Genomic DNA, 17,232 nt, shown 5'->3' with positions numbered 1-17,232 from the left:
AATTAACTAAATTAATTATTTACTTCCTTTTTTCATAAAAAAATCTATAAAAAAATCGCTCGTGTTTATAAATTTTTAAATTTAACGAACTAATTTATTCAAATTATTGTAGACAAAAATGCAACCATGCGCCACAACCACATGTTTTTCGTGTTTGCAAATTCTTGCTGGCAAAATTTTTTCCAGCAAGAATTTGCAACTTCTCTCCAAGAGAACTGTCACTTTGCTCTCACAATTTTTGAGTGTTGGATAATTTTTTGGTCTGCACGAACGCGATTTGGGCAAAAATCGTGATAATTCGTACAAATTCGTGACAGGCATAAAACACACTTGTAATTTTGTTGGTATCATTCGAGAGATGTGATTTCCCATTGAGCCTTTTATCCAGAGCTACCCTAGATACTTTACCTCTTCTGAGAACTCAATTTCTGTCCCTGCCAAGTAGGGTCTAATCAAGTAGACTTTCCTTCTTTTGGTAAATGGAACAATTCAGTGCGTTTGTCTACAAGCCCACTATATATTCGTGTAACCAAGGTTGCTAAAATGTTGGCAGATACATATTTTCTATTTTTCGCAAATAACTTATATTGCCGCGGAACCTACCAAAATCTAATCTAGGCTTCCAAACTACCATATGGAAATACAACTACCAGTTTTGGTAGGAAAAGCTCATGTGTGGCAACGCTGTTTGCATCGATGTTTCCGATGAATCGGTCAACATCACGCATCTCTAAACACTACTATCTAGGGCATTTGCCAAAGGATTTGTTTATAGTTGTTTTTCTTTTGGTAACATAATATAATCTGCAATTAAGATCCATCTTTTATTATACAATTTTAATAGAAGTTACTCAAATAAACATGGCGGTAAAAAAGGAGAGAGTTGATTACGGAGACTTAAGAAAATGCGGAGAAATAACCACACTGTTGTCAATAGAGAGAAAAGAATTTTTCTTGAACTGTGAATTCTGTCACCATTCATTTTTGCAATTGGGCGATTTTATACAACACATTTGCGAAGACCACTTGAACAGATTTGTGGAAATAAATCTGAGAAACAAAGAGACAGACTTTCTTGTTTCAGAAAGAAAACAGGATTCCGCAGAAATCGACATGAAATCGGAAGAGTATTATGAGGTAAGTTGTCCCAACTTTTAAAGAACGTAGATAAAGCAGAATTCTTTATAGGAAGATGATAGTGAACAGTTTTACAATGACTTTGAAAAAGTTGAAATAGAGTTGGACACAAGTGAAATGAGTATTCTTCCACTAGATACTGAAGCAGCAGTATCAGGTACAATATCGGACGAAGAAAGCATGGTAAGTATAAACAATACTCGGAATTTAAAAGTGGCTGTAATCCGTCGTAGATTCGATTTTGCTACGAATCGTAAAATTAGTATGCTGAAATCCGTGTTGTCGTATCGTTATTTCGAAATTCGTAGGCCATCTTCGAAATTCGTAATGTTGGTATTCCTGAATCCGACATAGCTGTCATTTATATGTATTTGTCGGAAATTTTGTACAAATAGCAACTATAACTAACTAACTAACTTAAAATATCAATGTTTAGTAGCGCTCACATGTTTTTTGGGATGCGAGGTGGCAGAGGGCGAGGGGGCGGGGGAGCGGGGCGGCCCCCCATACCGCCCCACTAGAATGAAGGCAGTCCCCGTTTTCTAAAAAGGCGTACTCCGCCCCCTTGGGCTCCTCCCACAGGCCCCTAGGGAACCGTTTGAAAAAGGGAGAAAAACGGAATTTTCTTAGGCAAACTGAGCAGTTTGAAGTGGAATATGATCGAACTAACAGAAACCGTGGGATTTTTTAATAAAAGAAATTATGCCAAATTAGATATCGGGCGATTTTGAATAAAGAATAAAAAAGTTAATTAAAAATAGAAAAAACAAGTTTTTAGAAAAAAAAATGTTCTTTTTAACAAATGTATTTTTGCGTAGAATAGAACAGGCAGTAGAATTCTCCTTTCTGTGTTGGCAAAGAAGGGGGGCAGAACACCTTTCTGCATAGGCGGCCTTCAGCCGCACTTAGGGATTATAACCCTCAGGCAGTAGAATTCTCCTTTCTGTTTTGCGAAGAAACGGAGCTGAACACCTTTTGCAGAGAACACCATTGTATATTTTTAATGCTTACTGGGTTATATCCTATCTTCTTTTGTCTCTCCTGTTGTTGGACAGCTGAACTTCGCCATTTAATTTGCATATGCAACCAAAGTCATACGCCTGACCACTCTTCACCACGTGGACAAAAGAGGTGAGGCTCGAACTGAACGTGTTCGTTGGCGGAGTCAAGATTCCGACAGTCAACCACCCAAAGATACTAGGCGTCACGTTCGACAGTCTCATGTCCTTCGCAGCACACACCACCACAGTTTGCAACAAACTGCGAAGCAGAAATAAAGTCTTCAAGTCGCTCGCCGGCAGCACTTGGGGAAAAGATAAGGAAACTCTGCTCGTGACATACAAAGCGATCGGCCGGTCCGTTGCAAACTATGACGCCCCAGTGTGGACAGCAGGCACGAGTGACACGCAGTGGAAAAACCTTCAGATTTGCCAAAACGCCGCTCTACGAACCGCGACAGGGTGTCTCCTTATGTCCTCCGAACAACACTTACACGACGAGACTACAATGCTCCGGGTAAGGGATCATAATACGTTGCTGTCAAAACAGTTCCTGCTAGGCTGTCACAGAACAACTCACCCTAACTACAGCCTGACACAGAGAACTGCACCACCAAGACACGTAAGGAGACACCTCAGCCACCTAGAAGCAGACATCGACCAACAACTTCACTTGCCACTGAGCCGCGAGGCATACATAGTCCTCGGTGGCCGGCCGCCTCCCATCGATTTGAGCGAATTCCAACTACCGCGCGAAACAAGAACCACACTGGCGCAACTCAGATCTGGCTGGTGCAGCCGCTTAAACTCGTACAGAACCAGATTAGACCCTGAGATCGCTGAGCATGCGGAACATCTGTTCGCATGCCCTACATATCCCACCCATCTGACACCCGAAGCGCTGTGGACTCAACCTATTGAGACTGCTCGCTTCCTGGGCCTAAGGTTGGAGGAGTCAGATGGGGAAGACGAAGATGAATAAACAACCAACCAATTCGGGGACTACGTGCTGCTAACAAAATTCGAATACGAAAGGGTTGCAGAATTGAGGTGATAGAGAATAATGGCAGCTTTGCTGGCATCACAATTGTTTTTTTAACGCTTGGTTGTCAATAGTCTTTCAGTGCTTACAATTTTACGCTATGAATGGTACATTCGTAGTGAAATAAACTATAATGGCCTGTGGCCACAAAAATTTTGCCACGCCTCGCACAGTTCTTTTATAATGCATGACTGCTTCCACTAGGATTCTTCTCCAACTCAGGGGTAAACGCAAAACTAAATTCCATATTTTGGTTGGTCGGAGGAGTGGCTATCGCTCTAGCCACAATCATAGAGTCAGTTGAGGACTTCATCGTGGGCAAATTTAATCATATACTGGAACGGCGGACTGCTAAATCGGGTCCAACCAGAATCTGTATAACGTCCACCATACAAATAATTGATTACAACACCGCTGACCAATTTAGAAGCGAATACTTATGGGTCGATTACGATTGTAATGCAACTATAGTTGGGTTGCCGATGAGCAACGCCACTATATTTTATGATTAGCAGCTATAGTTAAGTGCTATACAGCTGAAGATAACAAAATTTTTAAGTAGTAGCAACTATGACTTGAGTGCAAATAAGCTGATGAAACAGTTGGAAAAAAATAAATAAAAAATCTCAATCAAAGTTTCCACGGCATCCACAGAAGGCAGGGGCCAATATAGCAACTCAGTTGTTAGCTTCCAGTTGCTAGTTGCCATCTGCGGTATCATTACAGCCACTTGCAACCAAACTGAAGAGTGTTCGGTCATAGCATACATTCCGAATTCAAGTAAACCAGTATGTGACCCCATTTAGCAGTGCGCCGCTGGGTGACTAAAACGTGTATACATATATGTTTGCTTTGCTCTTCACAATGCGCGCTATTATTGAAACATACACGTTTGTAACTGATGCTTTCCTCGTTCTTTTCGAACGCATATTCAGCATATTTAATTCCAAAGAGTTAGAGATTTAAAATTAATTAACAAAATTTTACTAAAATGTACAATGACATACTTCCTACGCAAAATCAGTAAAGGCTGCTTTTATTTTCAACAAAGTATGAGAAAAAGTTAACTTATTTGCATTTGCTTACCACACAAATATTTACAGCAATCTTTCGAAGATAATGGAGCAGCTACGTTATCAGAAGAGATAAACGTTACCGACAGCGAGTCAGACCTGACCCTTGAGCAGGAGAACGCACAATACGATTTCCCGGAACTCAGCAAAAACAAAGTCGAAGAAAAAGAGGCTAATAAAAGGTTTAATATCGAATTTATTGAAGAGTATCGTTCTTTACCGGCATTGTGGGACACAAGTTCTAAGGCGTACCATGACCGTATTTTAAAAAGGGAGCAGTATGATATTTTACTAAAAAAATATAAAGAGAAATACCCAAATGCGACGGTGACTAATGTTAAAGAAAAAATACAGGCGCTCCGCACAAATTTTAGGCGGGCATTAAAACAAAGATCTTCGTCTGGAATATCAACCCTATACTATTTTGATGCAATGAATTTTTTGTCTAGCATTACACGAGTTTCTGACTTGGATGAAACACATGTAAGTTTTTAAAATGCTCTATGAAAATATTAAGGGTATTCATCTAAACGTGTAAATATGCGAAAATTTAGTTTTTCGTGATAGATGTATGCTAAGCTTAAAAATTAATTATTTTTTTCTTTTCACTTGCTCTTGAGTAGCAATTAAAAAATATTAATTACGCGGGTTATAATGTACTACAATTGGGTTGACAAGTGATCATTTATGAAAAAAAAATTGTGCTACTATGTTGAAAAGAATGATTTTTTTTAATTGAAAAGTCCCCGTCTCAAAAGATTTTCCCATATACATCTGTGTCAATAACGCATATCATAAAGTCGAAAACTAGAGTTCAGTCTCATGGCCACAGATATACACCTATGTATGTTAATTTTAAAGATTAGTTCACTTCTAGGTCGTACAGCTCAATAAACTATGTAGCTCTCCTGATTCTTAGTTCGTTCACCTTATTTAACTATAGTTCACCTAATTGAACAAGTTCGATAGTAAGAGCTGAAAAAATGTATCTTTTATAACACATACATACATTTAAATGATTGCAATAACGACAAAATCAGGAAAGGATGTTTATGGAAATTCAGCAGTGCCCGCATTTAGTTTTCCTTTTTTTGTAATTTTGCCTTCGAAATGCGAGTAAATTGCGTTATGCTTTGGTATCTGAAAGGGAAAGTCGTTTGTTAAACAACAAATCCCAAAAGCTCAACTCAAATATTTACCTTTTAAGACAAATTGCACTAAATGATGTGAATTCCGCTCAGTTGTTTCTATTTGCCTTTGCAACGAAAAACGAGTTCCCATATGAGACATATCTGCTACGTTTCTTTATACATTCCGGATTATCCCATTTCACAGCCGGAATAAACAGAATGCGTTTGAAATATACGTCAACATATCATCAGGAACGTTCTAAAGAATAAATAAACAAAAAAGTTTATTCCAAACATTCAGAATGAATAAAGAAATGCAGCCATCATGTCACCGCGGCCAGCTCTGTGCGCGACCTCTAAGGATTTGGATGAAAATTGAAGAGATTGAAGGTCTAGGAGGTATGAATATGCGTGCAGCATATTTCGCCGATATGACGTAGGGTTGCGTATTTATACGGGACTTAAATTTTAAGAAATCATCATAAGTACATATTTTTTTAAGTGCTGTATCCTGGAAACCTTTTAGCGAAACTTATGAAAACAAATTTATTTCTTCTGTCTTATTATGAGGTTTAATTATAAATTTCCTACATTAATGTGCAACGCAAGGCGAATTTATATAAGGTGGTGTTACTAGATCAGCTGATTTTGTGTATGTGTTTCGCCTCACGGCTTCTTATGTCAAATTGAAAAATTTTGTTTGAATTTCCACACACACTCTTACAGATTTTGACAGTTTATGCCGCCAAAGCAAAAACAAAATACATGTAAGTTTTTGTTTTTGTACTCCTGCTATCACCTTATATAAATTCGCCTTGGTGCAACGTATAAAAAAGAAAACAAGTAAGTAAACATTGTTCGTTTATGATTTTTTTTTTGGCTATAGCATTTAATTTTTTTTTACATAAAAACATTGTCTATTATGTCAACTTTAAGGCGTATAGCTCTAGGTCGTCCCACAGTATACAGTAAACCAGCCATTGACAATATGCTTATTTGAAAATTAATACATGAAATATTGTGCATGTATAGGATTATTTTGTCATTAACCCATAGGCAATGACTGGTGAAAAAGTACCCCCAAATGTTTGTTGATATATTTGAAATGTAAATTTTGACAGCGAAATTCGTAAACAAAAAATAATAAAACAAAAATATTGTTGATGGGAGGTGGTCGTGGTTATAGACAGATTTCACCAAAATTTAATACTATCCTAAATTATACCAAAGGCAACTTCGGCACCGACTTTCGTTAAAATATCTAAATTTTGTTCGAGTTAGCGTGTTTACAAACAGATACCAATTCATTTCATTTCGTCATTCTGAATATTTTGATAAATATGTATGTAATAATATGTGTATATACATTTTATACCGTTGAAAAACGGCCTTGCTTATCTGCATAAACCTTTCCTGCATTAGTTCGAGCGTCGATATATAACTTTGGGTACATGTTTCATAAAAACTTTGGAGATCTCCACTATAACAGTGGTATATTTTTAAATTAGAGAGTTCTACCTTTAAGCTAAGTAATACTTGTTTTACTCCCTAATTTATGGGTCCATTTTCCAAAATCAGCCCACCATTATTGACTCAAAGTTGTGTTTGGAACCAGATATGACTTATGTAGGAACTGCATCCGGTTATAATCGCTTACGCTGCAAGCCTGATTTGCTAGGAATTTTGTTTTTCTCGTTGTTTTATTTAAAGTGACTTGGAAATATTTGCCACTATAAGAAAATATTGAAATTGGATTTCATTTGGGTTAAAGAAAACGACAGCTGTGAAAAAATATCAACCAATACATTCAAATAAATTGTCAAATAAGCATATTTACATTTTTTGTTTTGCCTATCTGGATTACTGTATACTGTGGGTGGTCCAACGCTCGAGCAATATGACAAATAGATATTGAAATTTTATGAAATTGTATATTTTTGAAAGAGAGAAGGTGTGTAAAAAACAAAGACAATGTGAATAAATCAAATTAACTTTACTAAAGATCTGAAATCACCAAAATCCATTCAAGGAAATGGTAGAACTGAACTTTGTTGCAAGTTCACATGGGAAATCTGCTTCCGATTGCAGGAAATTTTAAGAGACTAGAGCATCTAGAGATCTAGAGCAACTCTTCAGCTCCCGACTAATGGGCTAAGAATAATTCAGAGAAAACCAAGGTGCTGTATGCGTCCAAGAGTGACTACAATGGAGTTAAGCAAAAGTTTCAAGATAGTTTCGCAAAGACACAATATATTCCGGAAACGCAGAAATTTCATGCCTTTATACCCTAACCATCAACAACACTCATTGCAAAAGAATATTCGATCTCCAATGACAGCTTCAAGGTTAGTCCTTTTATTGAAACAAGAAAAAGGAGAGGTGTGTAAAAAAATAAACCTAATGAATAATAAAATTATAGTATGAAAAAATCAACAACACGCTTTTATTACAATAAGAACTAAAAGAAAAAAATTATTTATTGATTTAAAGATTCTTTTAAGAAGGATATGAAGTTCCCTAACTTGATGTTATTTAACCTTTTAAACTAGCTTAGCCCTCAAGCGTAGTTCATTTTTTATCACGAATGAGTCAATATATACATTTGACACAATGCGTTTTCAACTCAAGCTTTCAACTTGATTTTTGAAATAAATGAATTTTTAATTGAGACGTGTTTTGTTATAAGGTGTTCATTTACAAAACGCAGAACTATCAACATCTCATCATCATGAAGTACCAAAAAAAATGTTTTCGTTTTATATAATTGTTAGATTTTAAGCACATTCAAAAAGGGTTGAGATTCTGTACATTTTTCGCAGAATATGTATATCGATGAGCGGGGAAAATATCTATTACACACTTATCACATCGTGCGCTATAAATATTAGCGTTTGATTTTTAAGGACACATATACATGCATATCGCCGTTTAAAGTACAAAACCGCGTATCAACAAAATGCAAAACCGCGTATGTGAGCTTGCATAAATTATTTTATAGAGAGTAAAAACATTCATATTTCAAAATGGTTATCTTTTTTTATAAATCAATCGCATTTCTGGCTACTAGCATATTTCAGGAGGAATGTATGTATTGAGCCAAGAGCTTGTGTGAGCAAATCCTATTTTTGGCAGTCAATGTCAGTTACGCGGTTTTGCAGAATGACGATACGCGGTTTTGTACTTTAAACGACGATATGTAGCTCATAAGCTCGTTTGCTAGCCTTAGGTGCTCACGACATTGAATGGTGTTAAGACTGCGTTGTTGATGGAGTTTCAGAATCTAAGTTTCTAACCCCTTGGATAACAGCAATTGCATTACTGCAACGCGGCATATGTTTGTGTTGCTCAATGCTTAGAAGACATAAGGATTCGCTAACTTCAATCAAAAATAACCTCCTGCCTATATCCTTTTTGGAAATATTCCATTCCGGATTCCATAAAAGCATTACATTTGGCTCTGTAACTTTCGCTACTCTGGCATTTTCTTCGAAATATACGGCATCCGAATCGTCACTGTTGTAATCGTTACAACCGCTTTCTATGTTTTCACATGGCTCATAATCCACATCATCCCCAGAACTGTATGGATCCTCCCATTACCTACGAATTGACCAAACCCAGACAATTCCATTTTATAAGAAACTTTAAAAGAAAATTCGAACCACGTTGATTCTGTTTTTTTTATGTGTAAAAACAAATTTTTTCCCGGTTAATAAAGCTCTTTTTGCCATTGTGTCAATTTGATACATGATCGACTCTTTAGGGAAATTTTTTGTACAGACTAACAGGAACATCTACCCGTGAAAGGGAACAGTAATATTAAAAACTCGCATATGATTTTTACGTTGAGCCAAAATCCCAGGTTAATTCGAATGCATGTATTAAATATATATATACTTGAATCTGAAAATTGTGTCAAATTGACACAAAATACGCTTGAAGGTTAATATAGGATTAAAGTAATTGGTACGTAGTCATAGTCGAAATAAAGTCCACTGTAAAGTTAGTTGCAGCTATTTTTTGCAGACATGCCATTGGAAACATACAGCACCTTCTTCTTCTCTAAATTATTCTTAAGCAGTTGAGGACTTGCTCTAGCTGCTAGTCTCTTAAAATTTCCTCAAATCCTGTCGCAATAGACAATGTTTTTATGTAAAAAACATTTAAAATTCTATAATAAAAAAAAAAAATCTGAAAGAAAAATGTTTACTTTTTTTTTTTACTTTTTTTATTCGTTGCACATTAATGTAAAAAATTTATAATTAAAGCTAAAGAACTGCAAAATTCAAGATTTTCTGTAAAAATGTCTTTCAGAAATTGCATGCATTGCTATGTCATGTCAACTCAAACAAGGTGTTATGCCATGTCATTCCATCTCAAACATAGCATGTCGTTGCTACTTAGCTAAGCTGTTATTCGCTGTTGTGCTTCTGTAGCATATTTTTAATCCTGCCTTGGATGAAAATATATACAGGTTTTAAATTAGACAATTCTTTGATGCATTTTACTATAATAGGTGCTTAAAAACTTTACAAAATCTCTTCCCGTATATAAAATATAATTAATAATGCTGACTATGTCGCATGTGTCGCATGTGTTGCTTGTGTTGACATGCATAGATTTGATGCATGATTTGAATTCAATTATTCGACAGTGTCTTCATATGTTATAGTGAAACATGTATGAGCGACATAATATGAACTGGCGCTTGCAAGATGTGACACATGTCGCTATGTTTTATAGTTCAACATTTGCAGGCCTTTAATTAAAGCCCATAATAAGACGGAAGAAATACTTTTTTTGCATTAAGTTTCGTTAAAAGGTTTCCAAGATACAGCACTTTAAAGAAAGGTAGTAGACGTTTTCTTAAAATTTAAGTTCCCTGTAAATAGGCAACCCTACGTCATATCGGCAAGATATGCTGCTCTTTAGTTCAAAAGCTCCCCAATTCTACTATGTATGTAGTGCACAGACATAAATATATGCACATACATATGTGACAGGGAAAGTTAAAATGGACCTACAAGTCGAAAAATCGATGTGGATGGGCAGATTGACCAAAAATGTTATAAACGTAGTCGTTGTGTCTCGAAAAGTAATTTTCGGGCCGATTCCTTTAATTTCCGTTTCACTACATCTCGAAAAAAGTTATGGTTATTTGTTTTACAAGCTTTTATTAAGTTTCGCTTGTGTGTAAGGAAATCTTGCAATCAATTTTTAACCAATTTCTCGATGAGCTACAGACTTGAAACTTCAAAATTGGCTCAGAATCAGATGGCAATGCAATAGAAAAGATGAATGAATCCTCAAGGTTTCGCATTAATAATGGAATAACTAAACAACAATCTTGCCCGCTAGGTAGTCGGGATATTTGGAGAATACGTATTTATAGTCGGATTTGTTTCAAATTTAGAACGTATGTACATTGTTTAAATGGAAAGAAGTAACTGCGGTTAGGTGGTGTGGGGGTCGATTTTTCTTCTTTTTAGTAACCACCAATTAATGTTTGTCTTAAAAAGATTTTTTTAAATTACATACTTGTTTATTTTCTTTTGTAATATTTTTACAGGTTACTTTGAAACCAACGTCCGAAAAGTTCACGGTACAGGATAGCAATTTAAATGAGGAACAATTTATCAGATTGGCTCATATATACCAGCGATATCCAAGTCTTTGGGATGAAAAGAACATAGCATATAGATTCGCTAACAGGCGACGTGAAGCTTTGAATAATGTACTTGAGGAGTTTAATGAAGCATATGGATTGAATCTAACGAAAAACGAGTTAGAAAAAGAAATTTCAAGACTGAGAAAAGTATGCTCGAATGAGAAGAGACAAAAGATAGCATGTAAACGAAAAAAAATAGATTATAAACCAAGTTGCCCTTATTATGATCACATCGCTTTTCTGGAAGTCGATGTAACTCCGTTTGAATGTTCACAATGTGAACAACTTATATTTGGTCCATGCCAGTACAAAGTTCATTTATCGACTCATGATGGCTCACTGCCATTCAAATGCCACATTTGTGGGCATGGTTTCAAGCTGGTCACTAACCTAACAGTTCATTTAAGAAGACATGCTCAAGACTACACGTTTAATTGTGAGGTGTGTAACAAGCCCCTTGCAACGGCTACAGAATTAAAAACTCATGCACGATTGCATACGGGTGAAAAACCGTATGTATGTGATATTTGTGGGAAAGCAACTGGATCATTTGCTGAATTTAAAAGACATAGGGACCGCCACGAAAAACGACCGCAGCATAAGTGTGAAATTTGTTCGAAGGCATTTTATGAAAAACCAAAATTAAAAGACCACGTTAATGCCCACCTGGAATTGCGAAACCATCATTGTAATGTGTGTAACAAATCTTTTACTAGTTCAAAACTTTTGCGACAGCACAAATTTATTCATGATGCCGAAAAAAGATATTCATGTAGAATTTGTGGAAAGCGTTTCGCACAAGGGGCTGGCCTTAATTCGCATATGAAGTCTCATGGTACAAAGTTATCTTCAAAGCCATTGATACAGTGAAATGCATGCATGTAAGCGTACATATGTAAGTACATACGCTACGAGTATTTCTTTCAAAAGTTTATTAAAATAAAATTTTTTTATTTGTCAGAAAACACAAAAAATTGCATGCGGCATGTTGCCGCAGATTTTATCCTGTCTAAAATTAATTGCTGATCAGCAAAATTAAAGAAGTAACGTTAACATTTAGAGTTTAAAACTTTGTGCTCTGATGTCGACATGCATTTCGCACACGATCTTCAAAAGTAACACAACTCAAAATTTGGAATTTTTGAAATTATGCACTAAAATTATACGCAGAGCTTTTATTTACCTTCAAGCAAAAGCTGGAGCAAATTTCAGATATAATTTGTTGAAAAAACCTAAGGTAAAGTCTCCCTTGCCCATATGATTTGCATGTGTTACGAAGTAGTTTTACGCATTTTCTGATGAATGTGTTATTTTGAGTTGTGTCACTTTTGAAGATCGTGTGCAATATATCCCCCCAGTTAAACGCTGAATCCAAAGAAAGATTGAGTTTTTTATAAGTTAATGAACAAACGGCAGTAACCCTCGTATTTCTTTTTCCCGATTTGGTTTGGTTGGTGGAGCAGTCAGCTCATATAAGCTACGTTATTCCTCTAGTCGATGAATGCTTATCTTCACCAATCAGCAAATATATTAGCAGGTTATTCCTCGAGGTGATGACTACATGTGTCCACCAATCGGCTTTTGTAGCTGCAAGCAGTGTAGGCTCGTGATGACCAAACAGCTATTGGAGGTGTGTTTGTTTTGGATGGCAATTGTTTGAGCGTGATTTTTTAACCGACTTCCAAAAAAGGAGGAGGTTATCAGTTCGTCGGAATATTTTTTTTTATGTATGTTACCGCAGAACTCCACAGGCAAACATCGATGGCCTACCAACTGTCATTTTGACGAGCAATGTGATTGCAAGTTTTTGTGTGTGGGCACTTTGATGTCTTGAAATAAGCATTTGCCGCATGACGCCATCAGACAACATTCTCTCAATTTCGGTGTTTAAAAACATTTAAATCTTTAAAAAACTTGCTGAATAATTTCCTAAAACGTAATAATAAATAATCCAATAAGGAACAGACTTTTATTTTAATTTAATATAAAAATTTCATCGATGTTACCACCAGCACGCTTTCTTTCAAATGAAAATATGGCTGTCAAACTATCGAATTGCCTGCAATAGATGTCAAGCAATAAGCGCTGACATATATTGCAGCACATGAGAAATAGGCGGTCTCCATTGGAAATATATTTTGTGACATAGTTTTCACGACATCAGTGTTTTCCTGTGGAGACAGGGCCTTACGCATAACTTTGGACCACGTCAACCGATAATCGATAATAGATTTTTTGCATCGGAAAGGTAATAGGCTGTTTTTGCTTACGCGTAAAAGCACATTTAGCGCATTTAGCTCTAAATGCTACTCTAAATGTACATTTATCCATACAAAATTCGTCACCTAAATGCAACTCCATTTTTGCATTTAGAATCTAAATGCTAAAAGCAACCCTGTGATCTTCCAAAATTTCCACGATTCGAACATGGTTTAAAGAGAAAAAGTGGCAACATTGCTTTTTCGAGTATACAGTTGCTAGCTGCGTTTCAGTGATCGCCGATCGAGATTTCTTTTATTTTGCATTACATATTTGGATAAAGAAAAGTTAAGCAAATTCAACATCGATTTGATGCTGATAGAAATCTGGATCAATTTGTGATCAACTCGGTTCGTTTTGTTTCCTAATTAAGTGAGAAAATTTTAATTGACAGCACCGACAAATGAATATATACACAAACAAATTTTCGGTTATGGTTAAAACAATACAAGTTTTTGTATTGAATTTTTGGTTTAAAATTTATTTTTTCCTTTTCAGTAGGGTTTACGCACATTATCTTCTGCGTGAGAATTGATCGTAATATATACGCATCTAAATAAGAGACTGGAACACGGCTGTTTGTCAAAAGCATACGATTTCGAACTCGCGTAAATGTACATTTGCTAAATGCTATAGCATGAACACTCTTCGAAAACATATGTTCGAAAGTGCTAAATGTTGCATTTTTAATGCAGCAAAAACGCTGCATAAGGTCTCAGAGGTGGTCCCATATTAATCTGGTTTAAATCCGATCATTGAATTATGAAATATATATATATATATATATTTTTTTTTATATGAGAATTGAAGTCGTTTTTTTTTTGCTAAAAATTACTTGTTTTACTTGAAATGTCTTTTTGACCTCAGACGGAAGTAGCGAAGAAATAGAGTTAATTCCCAAAATTAATTCGGTTCAAGGGCACTTTCGATGACAACACTGGTAAAATGGGCCAGCTGTTGTCTATTGTACAAGTAAACAAATATAGCATGCGAGCTGCGTACTGCGAGTCCGTAGGGTCCAGGTTCGATCCTCGGTAGGAGCAATTGCCAAAAGATTTTTTGTTTTTATTATTTATTTTATTTAATTTGGTTTTTATATTTTAATTTTACTTCATTTTATTTACTATTGTTTTATTGTATTTCACACTGGCGCCCTTCACTGCTCCTTAAAAGTATTTTTGTTTTGTTTGATACCCGTATTGTAATATTTCATTTATTTTATCAATTTAGTTAAATACAATTTTTCAAACAGATAGTAATACTCCCTAAAAATATTTTCAGAAGTTAACTTTCCAAAACCTTTCAGTTTGATGCCCATATTGCAATATTAAATTATCATATCAATTCGATAAAATTAAAATTTTCAAACATGTTGCAACCTCCACAAAAATATTTTAGGCTGTAAAATTGTGTGCACTCTTCCAAAAAAAAACTCACTGAATTTTATTCGGTGAGTTTTGCACTTGGTGTACACCACTTTTCTCACAATTACAGAATGCCAAGCGAGTTCCAAGCCAACATTTGCTATTTAGATCATCATACAAAGACCATTGAGTGGAAGTGGAGACACCGGACGTGATGAACAAGAATCTGAAAACGTCAATCGCAGGTAAGAATAATCCTGGTGGAACCGAGAAAACGGATGTTGGAAAAGCTTTAATTGCGCAAAACCAGGCCATTTTGCACGTGATGGTAAGACGGGTTCCAACAGGTACAACAGTTCAACACGACGCAAACGTAGGGCTGAAGAAGACGAATCCAACCCGATTCAGTCGTTAAACTAAAACGAGCCAGCACGAGAGGGCGCGCGCTGACTCCCGCAATTGAATGCCTCATAATCTCCATCGAAAATTTGCAGAAAAGATAGCAAGTCACTGTTAGTGGATATGTGGACGGATATGAGCGAGTACTAACTGTGGATACGGACGCATCACATTGCATTATTCGATCTGATTTGGTCACTAAAGAGGTAAGGCCTGGAGCAAGGTTGAGGGCAGAAACTGGTGAGACTACCCAAGATGTGGAAGAAGTACCATGCAAAGTCGCAATAGGGAATGTGGCGGTGTTACACAAGTGCATAGCCGCGGAGATTATGGATAGAGTCATCATAGGAGTAGACTTCTTACTCTATGTCTCCACCAGAGCTTAAGCACGTAGTTATGGCCGTTGAGTTGGACAATGTCTCCATCCGAGCTTAACCACGTAGTTACGGCTGTTAGTTTGGTTATCCCAAATACCCACATGATTGAGCGTGGTTTCGCTATATAAAAATGATAGCAGTTAACCATTTCACTGAAACGGTTAAAAAAACTAACTTAAAACTACGTCGAAAATCTGATACAACCCTTCGTTTTTATCAATAAAAGATTCAATACAGTAATTTAATTATTTTTTGATATAAAGATGTAGAGCATGGCGGATGCAGAAGTTTACTTAAGTTGTTAAAAAAATATACTTACTTAATTACTTACTTACATAAATTTACCCCGTGTTCTTATTTTTGCATGAATCGAAAATATTTAAGTGATTTCCTATGTCATACAACTCACACCCCCTAATCCAGGATGTTAAGCGACACCGTGCCCATTGGAAGGCAGCTGATGGTGCAAGGTGCCGTCAGGGGTCGGAGCCGACCTCTTTGTCTGCGCCCGTCTTGGGAGGTGCCAGTGGGAACATACCGCACCTAGACTCGGGGTTAAGGGCGCGGGCGAATTTGCCTGCATCCAGGACGTAGGTAGGGCCGCAGATGAAGTCGTCTGCGGTTCTGGACGTGAGGTCACTGGACAGTACGGCCGGCACCAGCCAAGGACTTGCGGCTAAAATCGTGGCAAATCCCTCCGTTAGGCCTAATCGGCACGCTGGGCCGGCATGGCCACCAAGATCTTGGACCGATACAGCGAGCAGGGTGCTTCGCAGCTATCTGAGCAACACGCGCGGTCGCTCGAGTGGAGTGGTGAGGGTGTTTCTGGGGTTGCGAGCGCATCCCGTACTGACCCTGTCAAGCGGCAGAGGTCGCAGGAGGGGGAAACCCCCCTCCCCAAGAAGCCTAGATCGGGTGGGATGCCTAAGCTCTTTAGCGAGATCGCTAAACAGTCGGGTTCTATCACTCTGCGCGTTTTGGATCGGGGTAAGGAGGACGGGCCATCGCCAGGGAGGACTGGAGGAAACTGTCGTCGGCTTTATCCGAGGTCTGTATGAGAGTGGTCAGGGAAAACCCTGGGTCACCGCCGCGGTGTGAGAGTGCTGGTTGGCACCAGGGCATGTTTAAGAAGGTGGTGTGCGGGCGTGCGTTCGGCCTCGCTGTACAGGCGGCAGTAGCTTTGGTCGGAGAGGTTTAGAAGGGAGCCAGACTCGAGGCTATGGACAAGGGAGAACTTCCCTTGCGTCCCCCTGCGCGGGTCTGGCTTCCCTCGGCACCTTCCTCGCTGAGGGAGGCGGAAGATATCTTCCGCTACTGCAACCCGGACTTTTCAGCGCACAGCTGGAAGGTAATCCGGTTTGAGAACTCCGACGGTGACTTTCCGCAAGCGCTGATGTTGCTGAAATGGGAGTCTCTTAAGCCTCTCGCCGAAAAACAGGGTGTCATTTACTATGGGTTCGAGAAGGTAGTCATGAAGGTCTACCAGACCGACTCCAGAGGGGATGACGAGCCTGTTCCGGTTGCGCTGGCTGGTGAAAATACTAATGCGGAGGATGCCCCCGTAGGTATGGTGGTCGAATCCGTCATGTCGGACAGTGACAGCTGTGCTGGTCCTCCTTCAACTGCGGGATCGCTCAACAGTGTTGGCCCGCTGTTCGACAGGGCGGAGGAAAAAGTGCTCCTTGCGTCCGATGGGGATGGCGCCTGCGGAGGGGTGGTGGAGAGGATTTTGGAGGATGAATATTCTTCAGATCAATCTTCAGAACTCTAAAGCCAACCTTTTAA

The 17,232-nt window shown here is 37.8% G+C and overlaps 1 protein-coding gene across 3 annotated transcripts; it reads left to right on the top strand.

Moving 5' to 3' along the window:
* The first annotated feature begins 704 nt into the window (after positions 1–704).
* LOC108360185 (homeotic protein spalt-major-like) lies at positions 705–16,606 on the top strand. Of its 3 annotated transcripts, XM_017612373.1 has the most exons (6): positions 705–789; positions 845–1,137; positions 1,189–1,320; positions 4,281–4,733; positions 10,950–11,943; positions 14,802–16,606. In XM_017612373.1, exons 2-5 carry the CDS (start codon positions 862–864, stop codon positions 11,916–11,918), a joined length of 1,830 nt encoding a protein of 609 aa, XP_017467862.1. In that variant the 5' UTR covers positions 705–789; positions 845–861; the 3' UTR covers positions 11,919–11,943; positions 14,802–16,606. The 3 variants fall into 3 exon arrangements, with proteins under 3 accessions (XP_017467862.1, XP_017467861.1, XP_017467863.1); XM_017612372.1 differs by lacking the exon at positions 14,802–16,606 and having other exon boundaries at positions 10,950–12,220; XM_017612374.1 differs by lacking the exon at positions 14,802–16,606 and having other exon boundaries at positions 724–789; positions 848–1,137; positions 10,950–12,220.
* Positions 16,607–17,232: the final 626 nt, after the last annotated feature.

This window comes from Rhagoletis zephyria, unplaced genomic scaffold, assembly GCF_001687245.7.
Source record: "Rhagoletis zephyria isolate East Lansing unplaced genomic scaffold, Rhagoletis_zephyria_1.1 Rzeph_scaffold_00533, whole genome shotgun sequence".
Taxonomy (NCBI): domain Eukaryota; kingdom Metazoa; phylum Arthropoda; class Insecta; order Diptera; family Tephritidae; genus Rhagoletis; species Rhagoletis zephyria.
This window is presented reverse-complemented; position numbering and strand designations above follow the sequence as displayed.

What these genes read in the sequence shown, in the direction of transcription:
- LOC108360185 (XM_017612373.1), top strand. Translation starts at nt 862, where the DNA reads ATGGCGGTAAAAAAGGAGAGAGTTGATTACGGAGACTTAAGAAAATGC. An exon ending in AATCGGAAGAGTATTATGAG is followed by an intron (nt 1,138 to 1,188) that starts GTAAGTTGTCCC and finishes AATTCTTTATAG; the next exon opens with GAAGATGATAGTGAACAGTT. An exon ending in CTGACTTGGATGAAACACAT is followed by an intron (nt 4,734 to 10,949) that starts GTAAGTTTTTAA and finishes ATATTTTTACAG; the next exon opens with GTTACTTTGAAACCAACGTC.